General features: G+C 39.3%; 1 protein-coding gene across 4 annotated transcripts in view; it reads left to right on the top strand.

Annotated features, from left to right (window-relative positions):
- Positions 1-20357, top strand: part of bcam (basal cell adhesion molecule (Lutheran blood group)) — an 88006-nt gene that overhangs the window by 51463 nt on the left and 16186 nt on the right. For all 4 annotated transcript variants that reach the window (XM_036593296.1, XM_036593320.1, XM_036593313.1 and 1 more), the window contains exons 2-9: positions 9228-9355; positions 9735-9948; positions 14223-14293; positions 14440-14536; positions 15543-15725; positions 16056-16180; positions 16286-16424; positions 18757-18872. In XM_036593296.1, coding sequence (XP_036449189.1) covers positions 9228-9355; positions 9735-9948; positions 14223-14293; positions 14440-14536; positions 15543-15725; positions 16056-16180; positions 16286-16424; positions 18757-18872 — 1073 coding nt within the window. The remainder of the gene's footprint in view (positions 1-9227; positions 9356-9734; positions 9949-14222; positions 14294-14439; positions 14537-15542; positions 15726-16055; positions 16181-16285; positions 16425-18756; positions 18873-20357) is intronic.

Here is a 20357-nt window from a genome sequence, read left to right as displayed (position 1 = left end):
AACTACAAAGTGTACCTATATACTAAGTGGAAGCGTAGAAACCAGGAGGTGGTCATAATGTTATTTATGTCTGATCGGTGTATATATGACATATATTATCATATATGGATTTCCTTTATATCCAACTTATGTCACATATGGACATACTTACTTGGCCATTTTTTTAAATATGGGACATATATTTCAGTCATAACTATAATTATGTTAACGATATGTGATAGAAAACATTCATATATGGGAGGTGTATACAGGGTGATTCGAAAAGATTCATCCGATTTCAAAATGATTTATTTCACTTGTAAACCATTACAGAACAATGCAGCATATTGTAAATGGTTTAAGTGAACATAAAGTTTATTATGTAATTTTAAAAGTCCTCAGTATGAACCTCCTCCAGCTGTACGGACAACATCAACGCCATAGTCAAATTCATCCCACACTCGATTGAGCATGTCGGGCATCACTGTACTCACGGCTCTGTCAGTGCGATTTCGGAGATCATCCAGTGTTGTGGAACCAACAACGAACGCTCTGAGCTGTTGGAGGTTCAGTGCAGGCGAAAATCACACTGCACAGTTATGATGGATTCACTTTTATTGAAGTGGAGAACGCAGAACGCTTTCTGCTCAGGGGTCTCATCTCCTCGCAGACTGAAGGGAGCCATCTTCCACAGACAGTCAGAAACTCTATGACCCCCTCTTTCACTTGGTATGTGATTGGTTGCTAGGCGCCTTACGGTTGGAAAAATATAGCGCTTTGAAATCAGATTCATCTTTTTGAATCACCCTGTATTACTCATTAAGGGTGTAATGATACACTCTGCTCACGATTCGATTCGATTCACGATACAATGCATTTGCTTGTATAAGTTCATAAACAAAAAACTTTAGTCTCCTGCGGTTAACGGAAATGAATAAGAACAGCGCTTATAAACGATTATAAACGATATATATTGTATTGTAGCTTCACCATATATGAAATATCCAAGTGAAAATATTCCTTTATTTCTGAAGATTAACAATTCAAATAATGTGTACTTTTCTTGTACAAAATTGAACAAATTTGCATTTAATTTAAACAAAAAAAGAATGTTTACTCTCCGAAAACAATTGTGACACCGTGGAGTTGGACAGCACACTGGTGGCCGTTTTCAGAGGATTCAGAAGTTTCACAGTGTCCTTGGCATCACTGATGTCGGCGCCGTCCAGAGTATAGATTTCACGGGCATTTCGACGTATCTGGACGTGCCATTGTGGCTGCTTGTTGTTCAAGACAGCGAGGTATTCCATCCTGTGAGGCAGCTATGCGTTCAGCCAGTTTACATTGAAGTCCCTGTAGTTACTGAATAATAAGCCTTAGTATGTAATAAGCCTCTGATTTTAAGGGGTTAAAATCCATACATGAAAAAAAAAGATATTGGACACTTTTTTCCTACACTTTTTTTAACCAGACCCCCCTTGGAGAAGACCACCTGCCTAGTAGTTATTTGACCACCTGTCTCCAGGTTCTTTGAATTTGAGATCCCTGCTGTACATGTTTAAATAAAATCTGTTGGCTGCTGTTTGAGAATCTAATTGATCCTTTCTCTGATGGTTTAACTGAGCAGAGCTAAAAGTTTTTAATAATAATTTTGTAATAAAAATGAATGTTTGGTTTATATTCAGTTGGTTTTCGAGAAGAAGAGACAGAGAATAACTTGCTTTTGCTCCCAAAAGTTACAATGCAAAGTTGGACATTTAGTAATAATTTTAGGCTGTACATTATTTAATACTGTATTTTACAAAATATTATTATTATATTTTTATACTCTGAAAAAATTGTTAATCTGGTCTCAGAATCGAATACTACAAAGTCTTTGTCTTGTCTCGGACTCAATGTGACCAGATCTCGGTCTTGACTCGGTCTAGTCGCCTTGACCACAACACTAGTTAATAGTATCATCATTAATATTTTCCATTTGTATCCTTAGTTATTGATTATTGTAACATTTTTCAGGCGGTTAAACTATTATGCTCCAATGTACACACACTTCTACCTTCATCTGTGATGAATATGAGTCAGTGTGATTGCCGTATGCTGCAGATTAACACTGAATATGTTGGTTTATGTGTGTCCATGTGTCCACACGCTCTTGCTCTCTCAGTGTGAGTGTCTGTCAGTGTCTGTCATTTGTGGTCGGGACGTCCTGTACCCATCTGTCCCTCCCTTGTCGCTCATCCTCCGTTGCGCTCTCCTTTTCATTCTCCAAATCAGATTATCCTCCTCTCCGTCAGTTAACGGACCCCTTGACCCACACACACACACACACACACACGCCCCTCCTAAACTCTGTTGGGGGTCACACTGAAAAGGAGGGGCACTAATTACCCCCTAATTGCCCCTCTCTGTCTGTACAGCTGCTCCCCGGAGTAGGAGCTGGCCGGCAGGAGCCACAAGGCCCCATGAGGACGTTTTTTGGAGAGATAGAAGAGGGACGGCACTTTTAAAAGGCAGACGTGTACACAAACGCAACACATGGCTCTCACATTCAGGAGAGTGATCTGTTTTTTTTTTGCCTGCAATTAATCTCAAGTACAGTCGTCTCTAATGGACAGATGCAATTACAGATAAAGAACGTCAGCTTTATTGTGCATAATAGGGCCAGATAATGTATCGTTTGTAAATTGTTAATGTAATATACAATACAGTATTTTAAAAGATGAGCAAAACAGAATGTATTAAATAAAAAAACTCCCATTGTTCATATTTGTTAAAGCCTCAACAGCACTGAGCCCATTTCTACATTGTATAATGCTTAACAAGGTTGGAGAACTAGAAGGATCTTGGACCACTTCTTTATGTAGAACATTTCCAGTTCCATGATTTTCCTGGGGGGTTCGTTTGTGGACTGATCTCTTCAGTACACACTACAGATTTTCAGTTGGGTTCAAATCTGGAGACTGAGAGGGCCATTGCAAAGCTGTGACTAGGATTTTGATGTGTGTTTAGGGTCATTATCCTGCTGAAATTTAAGCCTATTGGCAGATTTTGGGCTAAAATCCTCTGGTTTTTAGTGAAATTCATTACGCCATTGATTTTCATATTAGCCCCTGGACCAAAATGGTGGTCAGAATATTACAGGCTGATCTTTAATATGTTAATGTTCCATCAGTGCATTTTTAATATATTCCAAGGCATTTAGCGCATACAGACAACATCAGGAAGTGGCTCTGTCTTGGAGCTATCCTTAGTGTGTGGTCAGTATTCTTAGTGTGTGGTCAACCGCAGCACTTACTTCCCTCTCAGCCGAAGAAACCCGGAACAGTCTGGACTCTCTTAATTAATCCTTAGAAGTTATTATTGTTTAGCTATGCATATATTTTTCATATTTCTACCTTTCCACTTACGATTAAGTGGTAATACTTTAAGGCCTGATATGCATCACAGTATTTAGTTAGATATTTTGAAACAGACCACACTTACAGACACAACTGTGGTATGGATTGAACGATCATAGAATTTCCCCTCTTGCTTCATTGAGCTGTGATTAGGAACTAATTCAGATTACAATACAATTAAAATTACAACATGCATTTTATTACCAGCAGTAATGAGTTGAAAGTCCTTTGCAAAAACTATTTTATTAGTTTTATCATTTTTGTTGTAATGGGAGCAAAAGCTCTTTGAACTTCAGAATTCTTTCCACTATCGAAAACATTCGTTAGTTTCGACTTTTAGCCAGAACCTGGTTGGCTAACGGCTATTTCATTTAAGAGTAGGACCAGCGGTCGTTAAAAATGCCTGTTCTTTCCTTTTAAACCCGATTAAAGTGACACTGAAGCTTTGATTTTAGCTTCACTGCCTTAAACATAGTTCGAAATATTGTGTGTGTGCGAGTTTGACATTCTACCAGGGTCGCACAGCAGGACATCCACACCTCTGTGTGGGGTCAGAGATCAAACAAGTGTTGACATTCTCAGGGGACAGCTCTCTTTCCCTCTCTCGTGCGCTGTTTTGTTTCATTTCTGTTCTTTCGATATCTGCTGAACACATAAGGCCTCCGTACAGCGTCCAGCGTCCGGAGTGCACCGGCGCCATCACTCCACATTGACGGGTGGCTGCACTCTGTGACCATTTTGCCATTACTACATTCAATTAAAGCCATACTGAGGCCACAAAAAGCCACAGTTCATCACATATGGCTGGAAATGTATACAGAGAAAGGCATTCAGTCTTTTAGATAAACAGACAAATGCTAATGGCCTCTTACCTTAGCTAATGTTACAAGCCTGGTCTTTTTTCATCTCATACCTTTTAGCTTGAGAACAGCTAGTTTGTCACAGGGTACACTCTTAAAAAGTATGGTTCTTCAGAGGTTCTTTCATAAAGCTGGTGGTTCTGTAAAGAACCAGGAACACTCACTCAGAACCATTTGCATGTTTAGCCTTTTTGAAGATTGCTTTATATAGCATGAAAAATGGTTCCTCTATTGTTACAAGCTTGACATAGTATCAACAGAGGAATCCTTTGGTGCTATATAGAACCATATTTAAAAAGGCTCTACATAGAACCATGTACAACACATTCTCCATCAGTCTGAAGAATTTCACCATGCAAAGAACCATTTAAGCATGAAATGGTTCTATATATAATGACATAGTTGACCAATGACAGTGTCTTCTTTTTGGAATGTAGAATCAGAAAACAAGCCGTTCTTCACAAATGAGACAATTCTGTTAAAATGCACTATACAAAAGCTGAATCAAAGCATTTTCCCCCACTCGTCACAAATGTCTTTCAAAGGCACAAGGAAGTATAATAAACTGAGAAAAGTGTAGAGTAAAATATGTCTCATTTTGATCACAAAACTACAGACAGCAAGCAGTTCTATAATTCATAATAAACTAATTTGGTAAAATGGTCAATATGGTGATGCACGTTTGTTGTAAATGTGGATGTTACTGCATCACACATATATGACATACAGCTCTGTGACTAAGAATAGGCATCATATTTAAAGTATTTTACATTGCAGTAGTTCAGGATCGATGAGTTTTTGCAAGAAAATATTCACTTTTGCGGAAAAGTTTCCTGTTGGAGATGTGAGAAAAGTGGCTATAGCTGAGCTAAAGCTTAAAGCAGAGCAAAGACTTAGTCTGTTTTTTCATTTATATTATATTATTTAGTCTATACTGGTCCATCAGCACATACTGAGACATATTCACAGCCAAGATGGTAAAATGGACATAAAATGTTGTAGTTAGATTTTTGTTGAACATTTAACATTTCGGTTGCTGACCTCTGGTTTAGCCGAATGGTTAAGTAGCTAAATCTCTATGCAGGAGAAAATGGTTCAGGCCCAGTGCAGATAAGCACTTGTTAATTCCTGTCAATCTAGTTACGTCACTCTGACGCTGCATGTGTGACGTGCTTTGGTTGCAGAAAAGTGATTCTGATGTCGCCAGATCAAAAATACTATTTATCATGCAGCCCTACTATATAATTACTTATGCATTTACATTTATGTACTACAGCAAAACAGCAGTAATAACTCTAGACTCCTAAGGGTTAATTAAAGTCAGACTGCTGCCTGCTGGCTGAGCCGATTGCATTAGGCTGATTAGTCCTGCATTATAAATGCTCTCAGATCATAGTGATTTCAGAGTGCTGTGGTCTTTTACACTGACTGCAGTCTGCTGGGTTTATCTGGGTCCAGTGCCGCAGTGTGTTCAGTGTGTTGATGCTTAGTTCTGTTCTGGACTGTAACGCTTTTAGCACATTTCAGACAGCCTGCACACACACACACACACACACACACACACACACACACAAACATACACACCCGAGTGTGTTAGTATGCCTTTTTACCCTAAGGGAATTGATAGCGCAAGCCTTTCGTAAGGCGTTGTTTTGTTTTGGTCTCTCAAAGGGAAGCATGTACCCGTCATATATGCGTTTGAATGCCTATTCCTGAGGGTTTTCAAGAAGAGATTAAACTCTTGGAAAGACTAATATATGTCTTATTAGCATTTTGTAGCCTCTTAGCAGAGCCTCCCAGTATTGCAGATGCTGGCATTTGCAGTTTCATGAGAAACTTCAGAGATTTGTGAAACTTTCTGCACAGTTTAATCGCATAGACGTTAGCCTTGGGGCGCTAAACGGTATTATCGAATATCGCGATTATTTCAACGTGACGATATTAAGTAAATTATTGTTTCATTTTTTTTTTATCATGTACCTTTGCCATGTGACTTTTCCTTTTTTGTTGTTCTTTGTATTTAACGGTTGACTTTGTACAAGCATTCTAATCTATGGTAGGTTAAAATTTTAGACCTAAGCTATAACAGAAAAGACGGCATTTAAGTATAGACCATGCAAACATAACTAATTAACTACAAATATACGTTTTTTAAAACGCCATTTGAAAAGATGAGAATGTAGTGTTTCAGTCTGGCAAAGAATGCTGGGTATATGCAAATGAAACGCTCCGCTACACGTGACCGTCTCCCTGGACGGTGAAAATGGATGAGCTCGTACAGAAGAAGGGTGTTACCGCGCCCGTTTGCCAATATTTTGGTTTCCGACCAGACGAACACGGAGAACCGTTAGATGTTAACAGTGTTACATGGCGTCTATGCAGAAAACGGATCATCATCAAAGGCGGCAATACAGACCTTGAATTCACAGTACGAGCTGCCAAGCCGTAAGTACTTAAGCAAGACAGCGGTGCCTGAGATGTTAATTGAGTATGAAACAATCTAGGTTGTTAAAGACTATAATCATAATAATATTAATAATAATTATTATTATTTCTTCTAACATAACTGTTTTTTCCAGAATTAAGATTCACTGCTATAATTCTCCTTTGCTGTTCCACTGAGATGCAGCAGTTCACTTACATAGGCTGCAATAAAATGATCACGTGACTGAAAAGCCCACTCACTTGGGTTTTCTTTGTAAATTAATTTTTAACACGATAATATCATTTGTCGCGATAATTCTGGAGACGATAATCGCTTGTCTAAATTTACATTATCGCCCAAGCCTAATAGACATCACATCCCCTGATTCCCGTCACCACCACTGTAAAGAAATCAGAGCAGTCTGTGCAATGTTTCTCTACAATGAACCATTTCTGCTTGGTGCACAGGGGCTCAGTCATGCTAGAACAGGATCAGGCATTGTCCAAACTTTTGTCACAAAGTTGGAAGCATATAATTATCAAAAATGTCTTTGTATGCTGTAGATTTAATATTACCCTTCAGTTTAACTAAGGGGCAAAACAGCCCCAGCCCATTATCCCTCCTCCACCAAACTTTACTTGACACTTGACACTGTTCATTCTAGTAGGTAGTGTACTCCTGGCATCTGCATCTGAGAAGACATTCCAGTCTAGCTTTACACCACTTCAGCCAACACTTGGCATTGTGATTTTAGCTTTGTTTTGCCATGGAAACTCATTTCATGAAGCTTTTGATGAACAGTTACTGTGCTGTTGTTGCTTCCAGAGGCAGGTTGGAGGTCAGAGGCAGTGCTCTGTGAGTTTGCTTGTTCTACCACTTCATGGCCGAGCTGTAGTTGCTTCTAGACGCTTTCATTTTACACTAGCACTTACAGTTGTCTGGGGCAGATCTAGCCAGATCTAGAAATTTTACAAACTGACTTGTGGAAAAAATGGCATCTTTTTATGGTGCCATGTTTAAGGTCTCTGGGCTCTTCAGTGGAATCTACTGCCAGTGTTTGTCTAAGGAGATTGCCTGGCTATGTGCTTGATTTTTTACATCTGAACTCAATAATTTTTTCATAGTAACATTTTTGTGGAGTACACATTTCAGCTACACATATTATTAGCCCTTAATGCCTTCTCTGCACTGAGCGGTGGCCTCCCTACCAAATCCTATCGTAGCTCAAGGTTATCAACAGAGCAACAGGTCTGTCTTTTCTCCCCCTCTCTCTCTCTCTTTCTCTGCACCTGGCTCTGTGCACAGCTGCGGTTACACGCAGCAGACGCACAATGGCTTTAGTGTGTGAGCGTATATCATCTCTCACCGTGGCTGCCCCTGGAGCTGCCAAACTGAATAGAGCGGGCGTCTGGTCAGCTTGGTTACAGTAAATGAAGCTCAGTCCAGCACTTCAGCTAGAAAAGCTTGAGATTAGAATGGCCGTGGAGCGACAGCGGGCAGCCCTGCCGAGTGCCGAAAGACAAACGGCTCTTGTGTTTCAGAGAGAATGATTTCTGTGCTGTTATTTATTTTGTGCAAAAGTTTGAACACCCCCGATCAAATGTTTTGTTGATTTTCTAACAGAAAAAATGTGGCATTACTCTGCATATTTTAGTACACATTTTCTGTTTATTTGCATTAATATTTGAGTCTAACATATTGGTATAAAATAGAGCATAAACCATAAATGTAGTGGAGGCCAAATTTTAGGCCACATCTGTTAAATTCAGCAAATAAACAATAGTTGTGCATTAAAATATGCAGAAGTGTGTTTATTTTCAACAGGGTTGAAGGGTTTTTTCAAAACAAGACCACAGTGGTGTGGAAGGGTCTCTGAAACTAAATCCCAGCTATGGATCTGCTGGATGGTGTATTAGCTCTGCAAATGGACAGGGATCTGCTGACACTGCAGATGTAGCGTAGATCAGGCCTGGGATTCCACAGGGTTGTGCGATACAGTTCAGCATATGCCACATTGTTGAAAAGCTTGACATTATTACGTTTAAATATATGTTAAATAGTTGATTTTACCTTATTAACTTTTGATGTTCCTTTTTTTGTAATTCCAAAATTTGATGCCTGCAACACGTTCCAAAAAATTGAGAAAGGGGTAATATAGACCTGGGAATGTTGTGGAATGATCAAAAACACATTTCGGAACTTTCCTTTGGTAGAGAGGTGAATAGATAATAGGTGATGCTGTCATGATTGGGTATAAAGGAGCATTCACAAAAGGCTCGGTTGGCAGTTTACGAACAGTTTAAGAAAGATGTTTCTCCACACACAACTGCAAGAAATGTAGGGATTTCACCATGTACAGTCCGTAATATCTTGTTTTTTGTGCTGGTACAACTGAATACCGGTCACAAAGCATTGCTGTCTGTTTCTATTGACATTTTCTCTACTGTCCCAAATTTGTTTGGATATAATGTGATAAAAAAAAAAAAAACAATTTTAATAGCACATCTCTCTCTCTCTCTCTCTCTCTCTCTCTCTCTCTCTCTCTCTCTCTCTCTCTCTCTGCAGTGTGTCTTGCTGGAATCACAGTGAAAGTGAGTCCCAAGGTGGATGTGATTCTAGGAGAAACTGCTCGACTGCCCTGCAGCTACACCATCTCTGATAATTCCGTCCAGCCAGTGGTCCAGTGGTTCATCGTGAGTGTAATTTTTTTTAACCTTCGACATCCGCAGCATCTGTGCACTGTGTGACGAGTATTTACAAAAGGGCACCCAGAACCTGACTTTTAAATGACGTGATCCGCAAACTGGCTAGTAATAGCACTAGTATCAGGGGTCAAGCTGAGGGAAAGCTAGTGGGGTGTAGTATCTCCTCTTCTACTAGAAACACAAATTTTGCAAAATTGCTTTTGTTGTTGCTGGTCATAACTGCGACTTCTAAGAGTTAAGCTTCATAATCTGAGCCTCTCTCTCTCTCTCTCTCTCTCTCTCTCTCCCTCTCTCTCTCTCTCTCTCTATATATATATATATATATATATATATCTCTTTCTTTTTCTCTCTATGTGTGTGTGTGCAGGACTCTGCAGGCACGAGGAAACGTATAGCTTACAGGTCCCCCACAGAAAGTGGCCTGGAAAAAATCAGTCAGTTTAAAGACCGTGTCATCATGGAACCTGACATGACCCTGGTCATCTCTAAAACCAACGTGGAGGACGAAATGAGCTTCTTCTGCCAGGTCAGAGGAGGCGCCGTTGGTGTCGAAGAGGACGAGACCCAGCTCAGGGTTTTCTGTAAGTCCGGTTCACTGCACGGACCACATACTGACCTTACAAACACAAACTCACACAAATCGCCAAAGCTTGTAAATGATTCTCAACATGAGTTCTTAAATATGAATGCCTTAACAAATGTACTAAACTATCATTCGTCTAATGCTAATTTACATATTTAAGTTATTTATCAAAGAAAAAATCAGAGACCACCGTTCAGTGTGTTTAATTTCCAGTCATCAGGAAAAAAAGTAGAGTTTGTGTGCAACAGAAATTTACCCAGAAGCCTCAACAAATAAGAACTGCACTTGTTTATATTTTTTTTAAGTTTACATTATCAAGTGATTGATGTCTTCTGATTCAGCCTGTAATATTTTCCAAAATATGATACAAAATAAAATAGCGCACAAAACAGTAACACCCAGTGTCTTGCTTGGAAATCAAAACTTAGCAGTTTTAACTTGAAATTTGAAGTGCATTGATACCTCAAATGATTGGAAACTTATTCAAGTTTAAAAACAACTTTGCCACATATTAGCAACAACACTTTATTTTTTTATCCTAAACAGCTAATTAATCAGTTATTTTAAGCTGTTTTTGTGCGGAGGAATGTTTTGTAAGGTGGGTTGTGTTTCAGACCCCTTTCCCAAGGGGATGAATCTGATGAAGAGCGTTCAAAGAGAACCTGATGAAGTGCATGTCTTCCAAGTATCTACCATTGACATTATGTCTTCATCAGGGTAATGCTGATTTTGCATTTGAGACCTAAACATTGAGCCGGATCTTCTTTTTTGGGCCTGACGTTAATACATAAAAACATACGACATTGTCCGAAAAACTCCCACGAAACTGACCCGACTTTTAAATGAATTGGCATGTTTTTGGGCCTCCTGACTCAGTAATGCTACTTTTTTAATCTTAACAAACAATTTTATATAGCGCAATGTTTACTGCTCACATCACGTTACTATTTATGTTATAGGTGAGAGTGTAGTCTGGTCTTTCTAGAATCCCTAGGGGGTATTTTGTAGACTCTCTTCTCCCTTTGCCTAGAGTAAATCTTATATGAGACATATGGACCAAGTCTTTTTAATTCAATTTATTAGCCTAGAGTAATGTTTCTAATGAGTTAGTCAAGAGTCAGTTATGACTGTGAAGATTGCATTTGACACAACTGATTAGTTCAGCAATTCTACCTGTCATGTTTGATGGATGTCATTTTGCCAGCCTTAAGACATCTGCCGAGGGTTCTGCGTGTGTGAGTGTGTGTGTGTGTGTGTGTGTGTGGTAATGACCACTGCAGGACAGCCTGTCCTTGATAGTGACTTTTAGTTTGACCTTTAGACAGAAAAGAATCTAAAGTTATTTACATGCACTTTAAATCTGTACTGCCATTGGGCATTTGCTGAATTCAGCTGACCAATAGCTTCATTTATAGCTTCATTATTTTCAGGTGATTTTCTGTTCTTTTCGAATGAGGAATGGGGAATCGTGTTGAAATTATTTTCCCTGTCCTTTGTGCTAGAGATGATGTGGAGTATTCCTTTAATTTTTCGGACTGCTTTCGGGGGTGCCCAGTGGGAATAAGCTACTAAAAGACTTTTAATATGAGCGCTTGGGGCGTACGTCAGTGTTGTATCCTCAAGCATAACACTTGACCTGAAGTTACTCCAGGGAACACCACGCTGCCTCCAGCCCCACCACACACTAGCTAACCAATCTAAATGAAAATGGACTTTACTGCAAGTGATCAATGTGTCAAAAATGTCAAAGGCCCTGGATAAAGACATATAGAGCATCCAGCTTTATGGTCATTTCATTGTAAGTGATATATTTGCCATGCACTTGTGAGTTCATTCTTGTTATAGGATACCAAATTGTTTAATTTCCAGTCAAAATGACCATTTATGACAAGCTATTAATTTTTTTAGCATTAGAAAGGAAGCAGAAAACCTGTATTTTTACAGAAAATTTCACGCAAGTTTCAACAACTAAATCTAATTTTTTCGGTGTGCCCACTATGGCTCTCTATTGTTTTTGTTACAGCTTCCATTCTTTTTAGGAAACTTACTTTCAATTTTTCAAAGAAATCTGTTGGGATATTTTTCCACACTTCCAATGTTAAGGTCTAGACTGTGAGGTCGTCAGTCCATTGTTCTGAGAACATCAGCAGCTTCTTTGTTTGATTTGCAAATGTTATTCTTTTCATCCTTTCAGACCTATAGCAGTCATTTGTCTCCTCACAGTGGAAGGATGGAGAGAACCACATGTGGAAACATTTGTTTTTTCAGATCTGTAGCAAGAGTGTTTTTATTTGATTTTCCCATTTCCACTTTATAAGGAACACTATACTAAAACTAGTAGAGCTTCCCTTTGTTCTCAGATCAGACCCAGTTCTTCATGGCATGGATTCCACAAGATGTTGGAAACATTCCTTTGAGATTCTGGTCCTTGTTGACATGATTGCATCATGCAATTCCTGCAGACTTTTCAGGTGCACTTTCATGCTGCGAAACTGCCGCTCTACCACATCCCAAAAGACTTTTATTGGATTCAGAGCCAGTGACTGGAAAGGCCACTGAAGAACAATGAACTCTTTGTCATGTTCATTAAACCAGTTTGAGATGACTTTTCATTGCATTATCATGCTAGAAGTAGCCATTAGAAGATGGGTAAATTTTGGTCCTCAGGGTTGCACATGGTCAGCAACAATACTTAAATAGGCTGTGGCATTCGAGCGATGATTGATTGGTATTAAAAGACCCAAAGTTTGCCAAGAAAACACTTCCCACACCATTACACCACCTCCACCAGCCCGGACTGTTGACACAAGGCAGGTTGGGTCCGGGGATTCATGCTCTTGGTGCCGAAATTTTGAGTCTGCCATCTTTGTATCTCAGCAGCATTCAAGGTTCATCAGACCAGGCTACATTTTTCCAGTCCAGTCTCGGTGAGCCTGTGCCCTCTGCAGCCACAGCTTCCTGTTATTAGCTAGGGTTAGGTGTGGAACCTGACATTGTAGTTTGTTCTGCTGTTGTAGCCCATCCACCTCAAGGTTCAATGTATTGTGCATTCTGAGATGCTTTTCTGTTCATCATAATTGTACAGAGTGGTTATCTAAGTTATTGTAGCCTTTCTGTCAGCTCATACCAGTCTGACCATTCTCCGTTGACGCCTTTCATCAATAAGCATTTCTTTATTGTACCATTCTGTTATGCATAAAAATCCCAGGAGATCAGCAGTTATAGAACTCAACCCAGCTCATCTGGCATCCGCAATCATGCCACAAGTCAAAATCACTGGCCCATGTCTGCAAGATTTTATGCACTGCTACACGACTAGCTGATTAGATAATTGTATGAAGGTAAAGGTGTTCCTAATAAAGTGCTCAGTGAATACCTAGGCATTTATATAGTATACATATATATAGAGAGTATATACATGTCTGTGGCTGCACAATATATCATATGTTAATCATTACTGCAGTAGTTGCCTTTCCGTCATTTCAATGCTGATACCAGAGAAGGCTGCAATACATATGCAAATGAGCCATCTAATCAAGGTATTCATGTAATCCAAGTCAAATAATGTAGGCCGAGGGCTCCTGATCATAATCACAATATGTATCAGTACAATCACAGTACCAGTCTTTTGGCTGCATTGTGCAGCCTGTTATACAGTACATGTGGGTGGGTGTGCTTGTGCCCTAATTGCATGGGTTTATTATGTCTATGTGCTCTGGGCAGGGACTACAGCAGAGCAGGCTATCGCTGCAGCTCCTGTCCAGATGGAGCATTGAGAGCCATAATTGTGTAATTTGTATAATGATTGTGAATGAGAGCCGAGAGACTGTCCTCCCCAGAGAAGTCTGCTGGAGCTGGGCTAATGGCTGATGTTGCAACATAAGGAAACAGTAACATTTCGCTGTTGTCGGAAGGAAACCTCGTATCTCCATTTTTGTCCATTTTTCAGTTTTTGACATAATTTGAAAATGCCCTTTACATTGTGTGTAAATTTCATGAAGAAAGGACCAAAATAAACGTCCCCAAAATGGCTTGGAAAAAAGTCTGGTTCCATCAACTTACATTAAAAGTAAAGTAGGTTTTTTCTTTTTCCTGTAAAGTTATCATTTTGGAGATACAAGGTTTTCTTCCTGTAGACTCAGCTCCATATTAGTCTTCTGCATATCATCACTTTGAATGCATCAATTTAAGCTCAGTAGGTTGAATAACAGTAGCGTTAATCAGCTCAATTAACAAGATACCTCTTTTTTCTTCTCTCTTTATCTCTTTTAGTTTCTCCAGAGAAGCCAGTGGTGACTGACAATACCCGTAACATTTTTGCTAGCCAGGATCAGTCTTCTGAGGTATGTTTGTTACATGACAGAGCAGAAGCCGTTTCCAAACTTCAGTAGATCAGATACAGATTCAGTGAACCCTCCAGTAATGCCTACAGGTTTTCAAATCAAAGCTCTTCACCTACCTTGTGTGTCTATGTGTGTCTGTTGTTCAGGTTGGCAAGTGCACCAGCAGGAATGGTCACCCACAGCCTCGTATCATCTGGTTTAAAGACTCCAAGCCTCTACCAGAAGTCACAGATTCTAAAGAAAGTGAGTAGTGCATCTAAAGCACCCTCCCAGTAAGTCTGGGTGATAGTTACACAAACAATTTTCAAGAAAGATCAGTGAATTGGTTCCTCAGTCTGGTATTAGCAGGTCATATTTGAACACTACCTGGCGATGAGCACCTTTTATTTGCTAGACAGAGAGAGAAAGTCTAGCCATTCACTTACAACACCAAGCAGTGGTGCAATGTCTTTAAACTGATTTCTTTGTACAATTTATACATTGTTTTATGTCTCTCTGTCTTAATAATTTGTTTATATATTATACAAGTGTATTAAAATAAGCCTTTTGTTTTCCTCGTGTTTCAAAATGCCATTGATAATTAAAAGTGATCATTAGGAAAAACATTAAATGCATTGAATAAGTATATGTATTGGATGACATGAAAAAAGTATATCATGACAGCCATGGGCAACATTTGAGACTTGTGTCGGGGGGAAGCCATGTCATACGATATATAGTAAGTATAAAACCTATATTTAGCAAATAACCTATATTTATCAAAGTATAAACTACGCCCTACCTTAGTGAAGTGCAAGAGGGCTCTTGACCGCGGCATAATTTAAACTTGTTGACTGCAGTGCGTGCATTTGCATTGCATTGCATTGCATTGCATGAAAACTCATCGCAGACTGCCCCCTAGCGTCGTGGAGTTCAGTCTGTATATAGTAGATAGTTTTGACAAATATCAATATTCTATAATTAAAGTGAGTTGACGAACATTTCAGTGGAGGCAAATGGCTCCCCTTGCCCTCCCAAATGTTGCCCATGATGTCAACAGTCAACCAGACCTACCTCTAAGGTCAGCTGTTAAGCTCGAACCTGCCTTCTTCTTTAAAGCCTGTTTACTAAAAATGTTTGGGGACCCCAAAAGTATTCTAGCAGATTATTGAACATCATATTGAGCAGCATGAAAAGTGTTTATCAGTTGTGGATCTGGCATAAGACAGTCTTTCTCTCTTTTTTCCATCTCCCTCTCAATCTCTCTCAGAGACCTACATGGTGCCCAGAGTGGTGAAAGAGTCATCGGGTCTGTTCACGGTGGCCAGCACTCTCTTTATGCGGCCGACGAAGGAGGATGCCAAGTCGGTTTTCCACTGCACCGTGGAGTATGCAATGCCCAACGGACAAATCAGAAAGGAAAGCTCTGATCATTTCAATCTCACAGTGTACTGTAAGTGTTTCACACTGATGCATGCAAATTTAAGCAAGAAAACAGGCTGTTGTGTTGCATATAACATCGAGAAGACATTTGGTCACAATAGATCATCACAGCTATTATAATGCATGACCTTGAGCGTTCTATTGCTCTTATACAACAGCTGTTTTCAAAAAGGACATAAAAATCATTGCTGTTTTTATTTACATCTTACATTCTGTTTTAGTTTGTGTTTTTCCTAACGTCTCAGCTTTTTGGAAATGGATTTGCAGTTAGTGGTGGTTTTATTAAAATATGATGTTGTACCCCTCAATACCAACCTCCCCCCTCGCTCTTCTCCACCAGATCCAGCAGAGAACGTGGATTTCACACTGGTGAACCAGGGCCCGATCAAAGAAGGAGACAGGGTTCAGATGAAGTGTGAGACGGATGGAAACCCTCAGCCTCAGTTTGAATTCTACAAGGGCGATGTGAGGACGAAATAACCACCAAACGCCAAGGCTCTTTCAGTGATTCCTCACGCTTATTCTTGAGTTGTTGCTCACTCTTTGCCTCTTTCTCTTTTGCATTCGCAGGTCAAACTTGGACACACTGACACGGGTTTATTGGCGCTGGAAAAAGTCACTCGTAGTGATGCTGGCACCTACAGGTGTGAAGCTCTGGACTTTGAAGCCTCTGTTGATCTAACCAGAACTCTCGCCTTCAAAGTGCACCGTGAGTTGAAATGGATTTGAATCAAGTGTCAGTTGTTGTGTATGTTAAAAAAGCAATTTCAGACAATTTCCCTTTTATAATGAATGTAGATACTCAGCTAAGACATTGTGTCTTTTTTAGCTTTGCACTGGGATAAGGTAGATAACAAGTAATGGAAGCTTTTACTGCCTCAGTTAGTTTTTGCAAATGCTTGTGCGCACAAGTGGTCCAAAATCACTTGGAGTAAAATCGTGTTACCTTAATGTGGCAGGCAATATGATGATATGTTATCATTATTATGGTAAATTGAGCTCTCATATTTTTTCTGAGTATATCGTGGGCATAATCAGTTTTTCCAGAACACTGAACAACTACATGTGTCATAAAGAGACAGATGTAGACCAGGTTTACAATTTTGCTAGTGCGTTTTGTTCTTTCCAAATTGTTGAACCTCAGAAAAAAGAAATGTTGTAATATGTATCATCAAATATCCTTCAATAACCTTCTACTGTAATATCACAGTGTTATACATTTCACTTATTTCTAGGGCTGTCAATGTCAATGCATTAATTAACACCATAAATTATTAATGGTGCCAAACAGCAGGCTGAAGCCCAGCTGCAGCTCACTGTATATTGCTATGATAGAATCCACAATTGTTGCACTTTGCTTCACCTTTGACAGATTACACTGGACCATGCTTATAGGAGACCTATGGCAAAATTAACAAGCAGCAAATTAACAAAAGCAACTGCAAAGTTGAAAGTTACAGTTCCCCTTAAGAGGCTCCACTGTGGCTAGAACTGTGTGACCGAGAGCGAGAGCTACAATCATGGAGGAGTTAGAACAATTAATTATATATGAAATATATACTCAGTTGTTGGAACTTGAGACATTGTTGCTCTCACTGGACATCAGTGGTGAAACTGGAAACTGTGTTCACCTTACGGAAATCACATGATTTTCATGTTCAGGTCGTTAACCCTGCGACGGCATTATGAAAATAATGTTTTTAAATTGTTTAAAGTGATAAATCTGTTCCAGTGAAACTGTAACAAATTGGCTCTTAACTCACTCATGTTTAGCAGGATAAATATTCTCCACGAGGGGGAGCTATCAGGATTGAGATGTTAGCAGGTTTTGGTGCTTTATTAGAGTAGTGCTTCAGTGACACTGTGTGATCTTGTCAAATGAAAAAAATCTTTCTTCAAGTTCAAATTTGATCAAATAAGACAAATGTGATTAATCCAACACAAACTCAAAACACTGGCCGGGTTTCCTTACAAAGTTTCCCAAATGATGTGCGCATTTAAAAATTTCCACAGGGAAAAAAGCAATTAATGTCATGTTTTCATCCAGTACAGTTTTGCAAAGAAATTTCAGGCTACCATGACTAGGGGCTGCATCGAAATGAGCAAAATGGAAAGACGGAACTTGTTTTTTACTATAAGTAGAATTATCTAAAGCCATTTGCCATTTTTTTATGGCCTCGTTGTTTGAAGCTCAGAGATGCCGGGTAGGACAAGCAATGGCCCTCCTAATGAGGGCGTAAATCTCAGTGCCATCCTGACAACGTCCACCGCGCACCAGACAAATTTGGGAGCACAGTGTGCAGAGCAGTTTTTCAAATGAGCTTTGGATTAAGCATTTCGGAATGTCGAAAGCAACCTTCAAAAAGCAATTGGACAATTGGTAGTAATCACGGAATCATGTGACTCAGAGCTTGATATGTCATTGTTTATTCAAAAAAACTTTTCCATTACACTTTGTCACATTTTGGCTTTAGTGATATTTTAACTTTCCCACCTCGTCCTGGTGTAAAACTCTTTTTGGAAAATTTTGGATTTTCTCAGGATTCAGGGTTTTTTTTTGCGCATTTTTAAACATCTAAAAAATGTTGGATGGAAAACCCACTAATGTCTAATAATTTTAGTCGTTTGACAGCGTTTTTACCTAAAGTTACCATTTTGGACATAGAAAAGTTTTGGATGACTCCAATGATACGTTAGCAGCATATCGTCGCTGTCGGAACAAAACCATGTATCTCCATTTTGTGATTTTTGATGTCATTTGAAAATACCAGCTGCTCTTTACGTTGTCTCAGCAGTTCATGACAAATGGATAAACAGAAATCGTCTAAAATTAAGTAGAATAAAATCTTGTTTCATTAACATCCACTCAGACCATTTAGATTAGAATATTTTTTTCGTTCTCCTGTAAAGTTGCTTTATTGAAGATGAGGTTTTGTTCCGACAGTGATGATAAACAGTGTACAATACAGTGTTGAGCTGTACTAGTCTGTGTTCAGAATTTCAGTCGAATGCTAACTAGTCTCCATTGCCCTCTCTCTCAGATCTGGACCCAGTTTCTGTTGAACCTGCTGGCCCTTTGACTCTCAAAGGAGGTGATGCCTTGGACCTGCAGTGTCAGACCAAATCTGCTGATCCCTTCACCCTGGTTTGGATGAAGGCAAGTCCCATTTTTTTCCTCTGTCCTCTTTGCTCTTACTTTTCCTCCCCTCATACTTTCTATTTCTGCTTTTTGATGCCTTTCTTTGTGGTGCCGGTTTAGCAGATGGGTTGTGGGAAGTGCTCAGTGGTGTTTGAGTTTTCTCCTGGGAAGACACATTTGAACAGAAGTATAAATGTTTTGTCAGGATAAAAGTGCTGTAGTAGAGATCCTTACAGAAAGGTTACAAAAGTTCAGAATAGTTCGGAGAGATTGTGCACGGCGGTTTACAGTATTCAGTTCCCTTTAGGGCTGCAACTAATAACTATGTTCATAATCGATTATCCCATTATGACTTTGATTAATCTGTAAATTGGAAAACAAAAACCTGCAGATGTGACCATGTGGCAACAATGTTTCTTTCAACAAATTAAAAATACAAGGATTATTCTTCCTTTATTAAAAAAAACATAAAACACTTCTAAGTTCTAATTCATATTTTGTTGAAGGGACTTTTGATCAATAGCGACGTTTACTTGTAGCCTAATGATCTGTTAATAATCCGACTAATAGCTCAATCGGAACAGAATACGTCCATGTCGGGATAGCAATTTCTATCTGATTGAACGAGATGGGTAATCCTGTAAATAATCTCTTAAATAGAAGAATAATAGCTGTGTAAAGCTTGTATCTGATTACATTCCCTATCGTAGAGTTCAAGTCAGTTCTGCGCATGGCCATCGCATCATAGTAAAAGTTGATAACGTTTAAAATGGCGGGAGCAGAAACTGGTCTGCAGAGGAGACGAAGTTTATGCTCTGACGGTGGTCGGACGGATGTCCATCTTATGTGTCTCAGAACACAACGTCTTCCACTCTGCCTTCTTTAATAAGTACATGTGAAGTACGTTTTCCTGAGTCTGACATCATTTTAAAGTAATTAAAAACACAAGCACTGCTCACTGCTGCTCATCTCACTCTGACTGGACTCACTAACGTCTACACTAAGTGGTACTTAGGATCAGATTACTTGTAGTGTGCATGTAAAGGGAGATTTTACATTAGATTGTTGAGTAGAGTGAGCATCAGTCTGAATCTATAATCAGAATGCATTCAATCAGATTGGCAAAAATCTTTGCATGCAAACACAGCCAGTGTCACAGCAACAGATTTTCTGCATTGCTCCTGAAAACTGTATTTGGCAAGAGCTGAAACAAAAAAACAACACAAACTGATCATCCATGGCCTCCAAGACATGCTGGCTTTGTGTATTTCTCCTCTAATGATAAAGGAAAAATAAATTAAATAGCTTATGGGTGAAAATTATTATGGTGTGTAAACTAACAGCCCAGGCACATGAAGCAATTAAAAGACAATAACAAGTTCATGCAACACATTCAGTAACACCACTGATTAGCCACATTATCAGCTTTTGTTGATGCAATGTATCGTCATGTGTTTAGTGGCATTTACTATCCACAAAGTTGGGCTTTAGACTGAAAAAGTG

The sequence above is a fragment of the Colossoma macropomum genome, unplaced genomic scaffold (genome assembly GCF_904425465.1).
Source record: "Colossoma macropomum unplaced genomic scaffold, Colossoma_macropomum, whole genome shotgun sequence".
Lineage (NCBI taxonomy): Eukaryota > Metazoa > Chordata > Actinopteri > Characiformes > Serrasalmidae > Colossoma > Colossoma macropomum.
The sequence above is the reverse complement of the archived record's forward strand: the minus strand, read 5'-3'. Positions and strand labels throughout refer to the sequence as shown.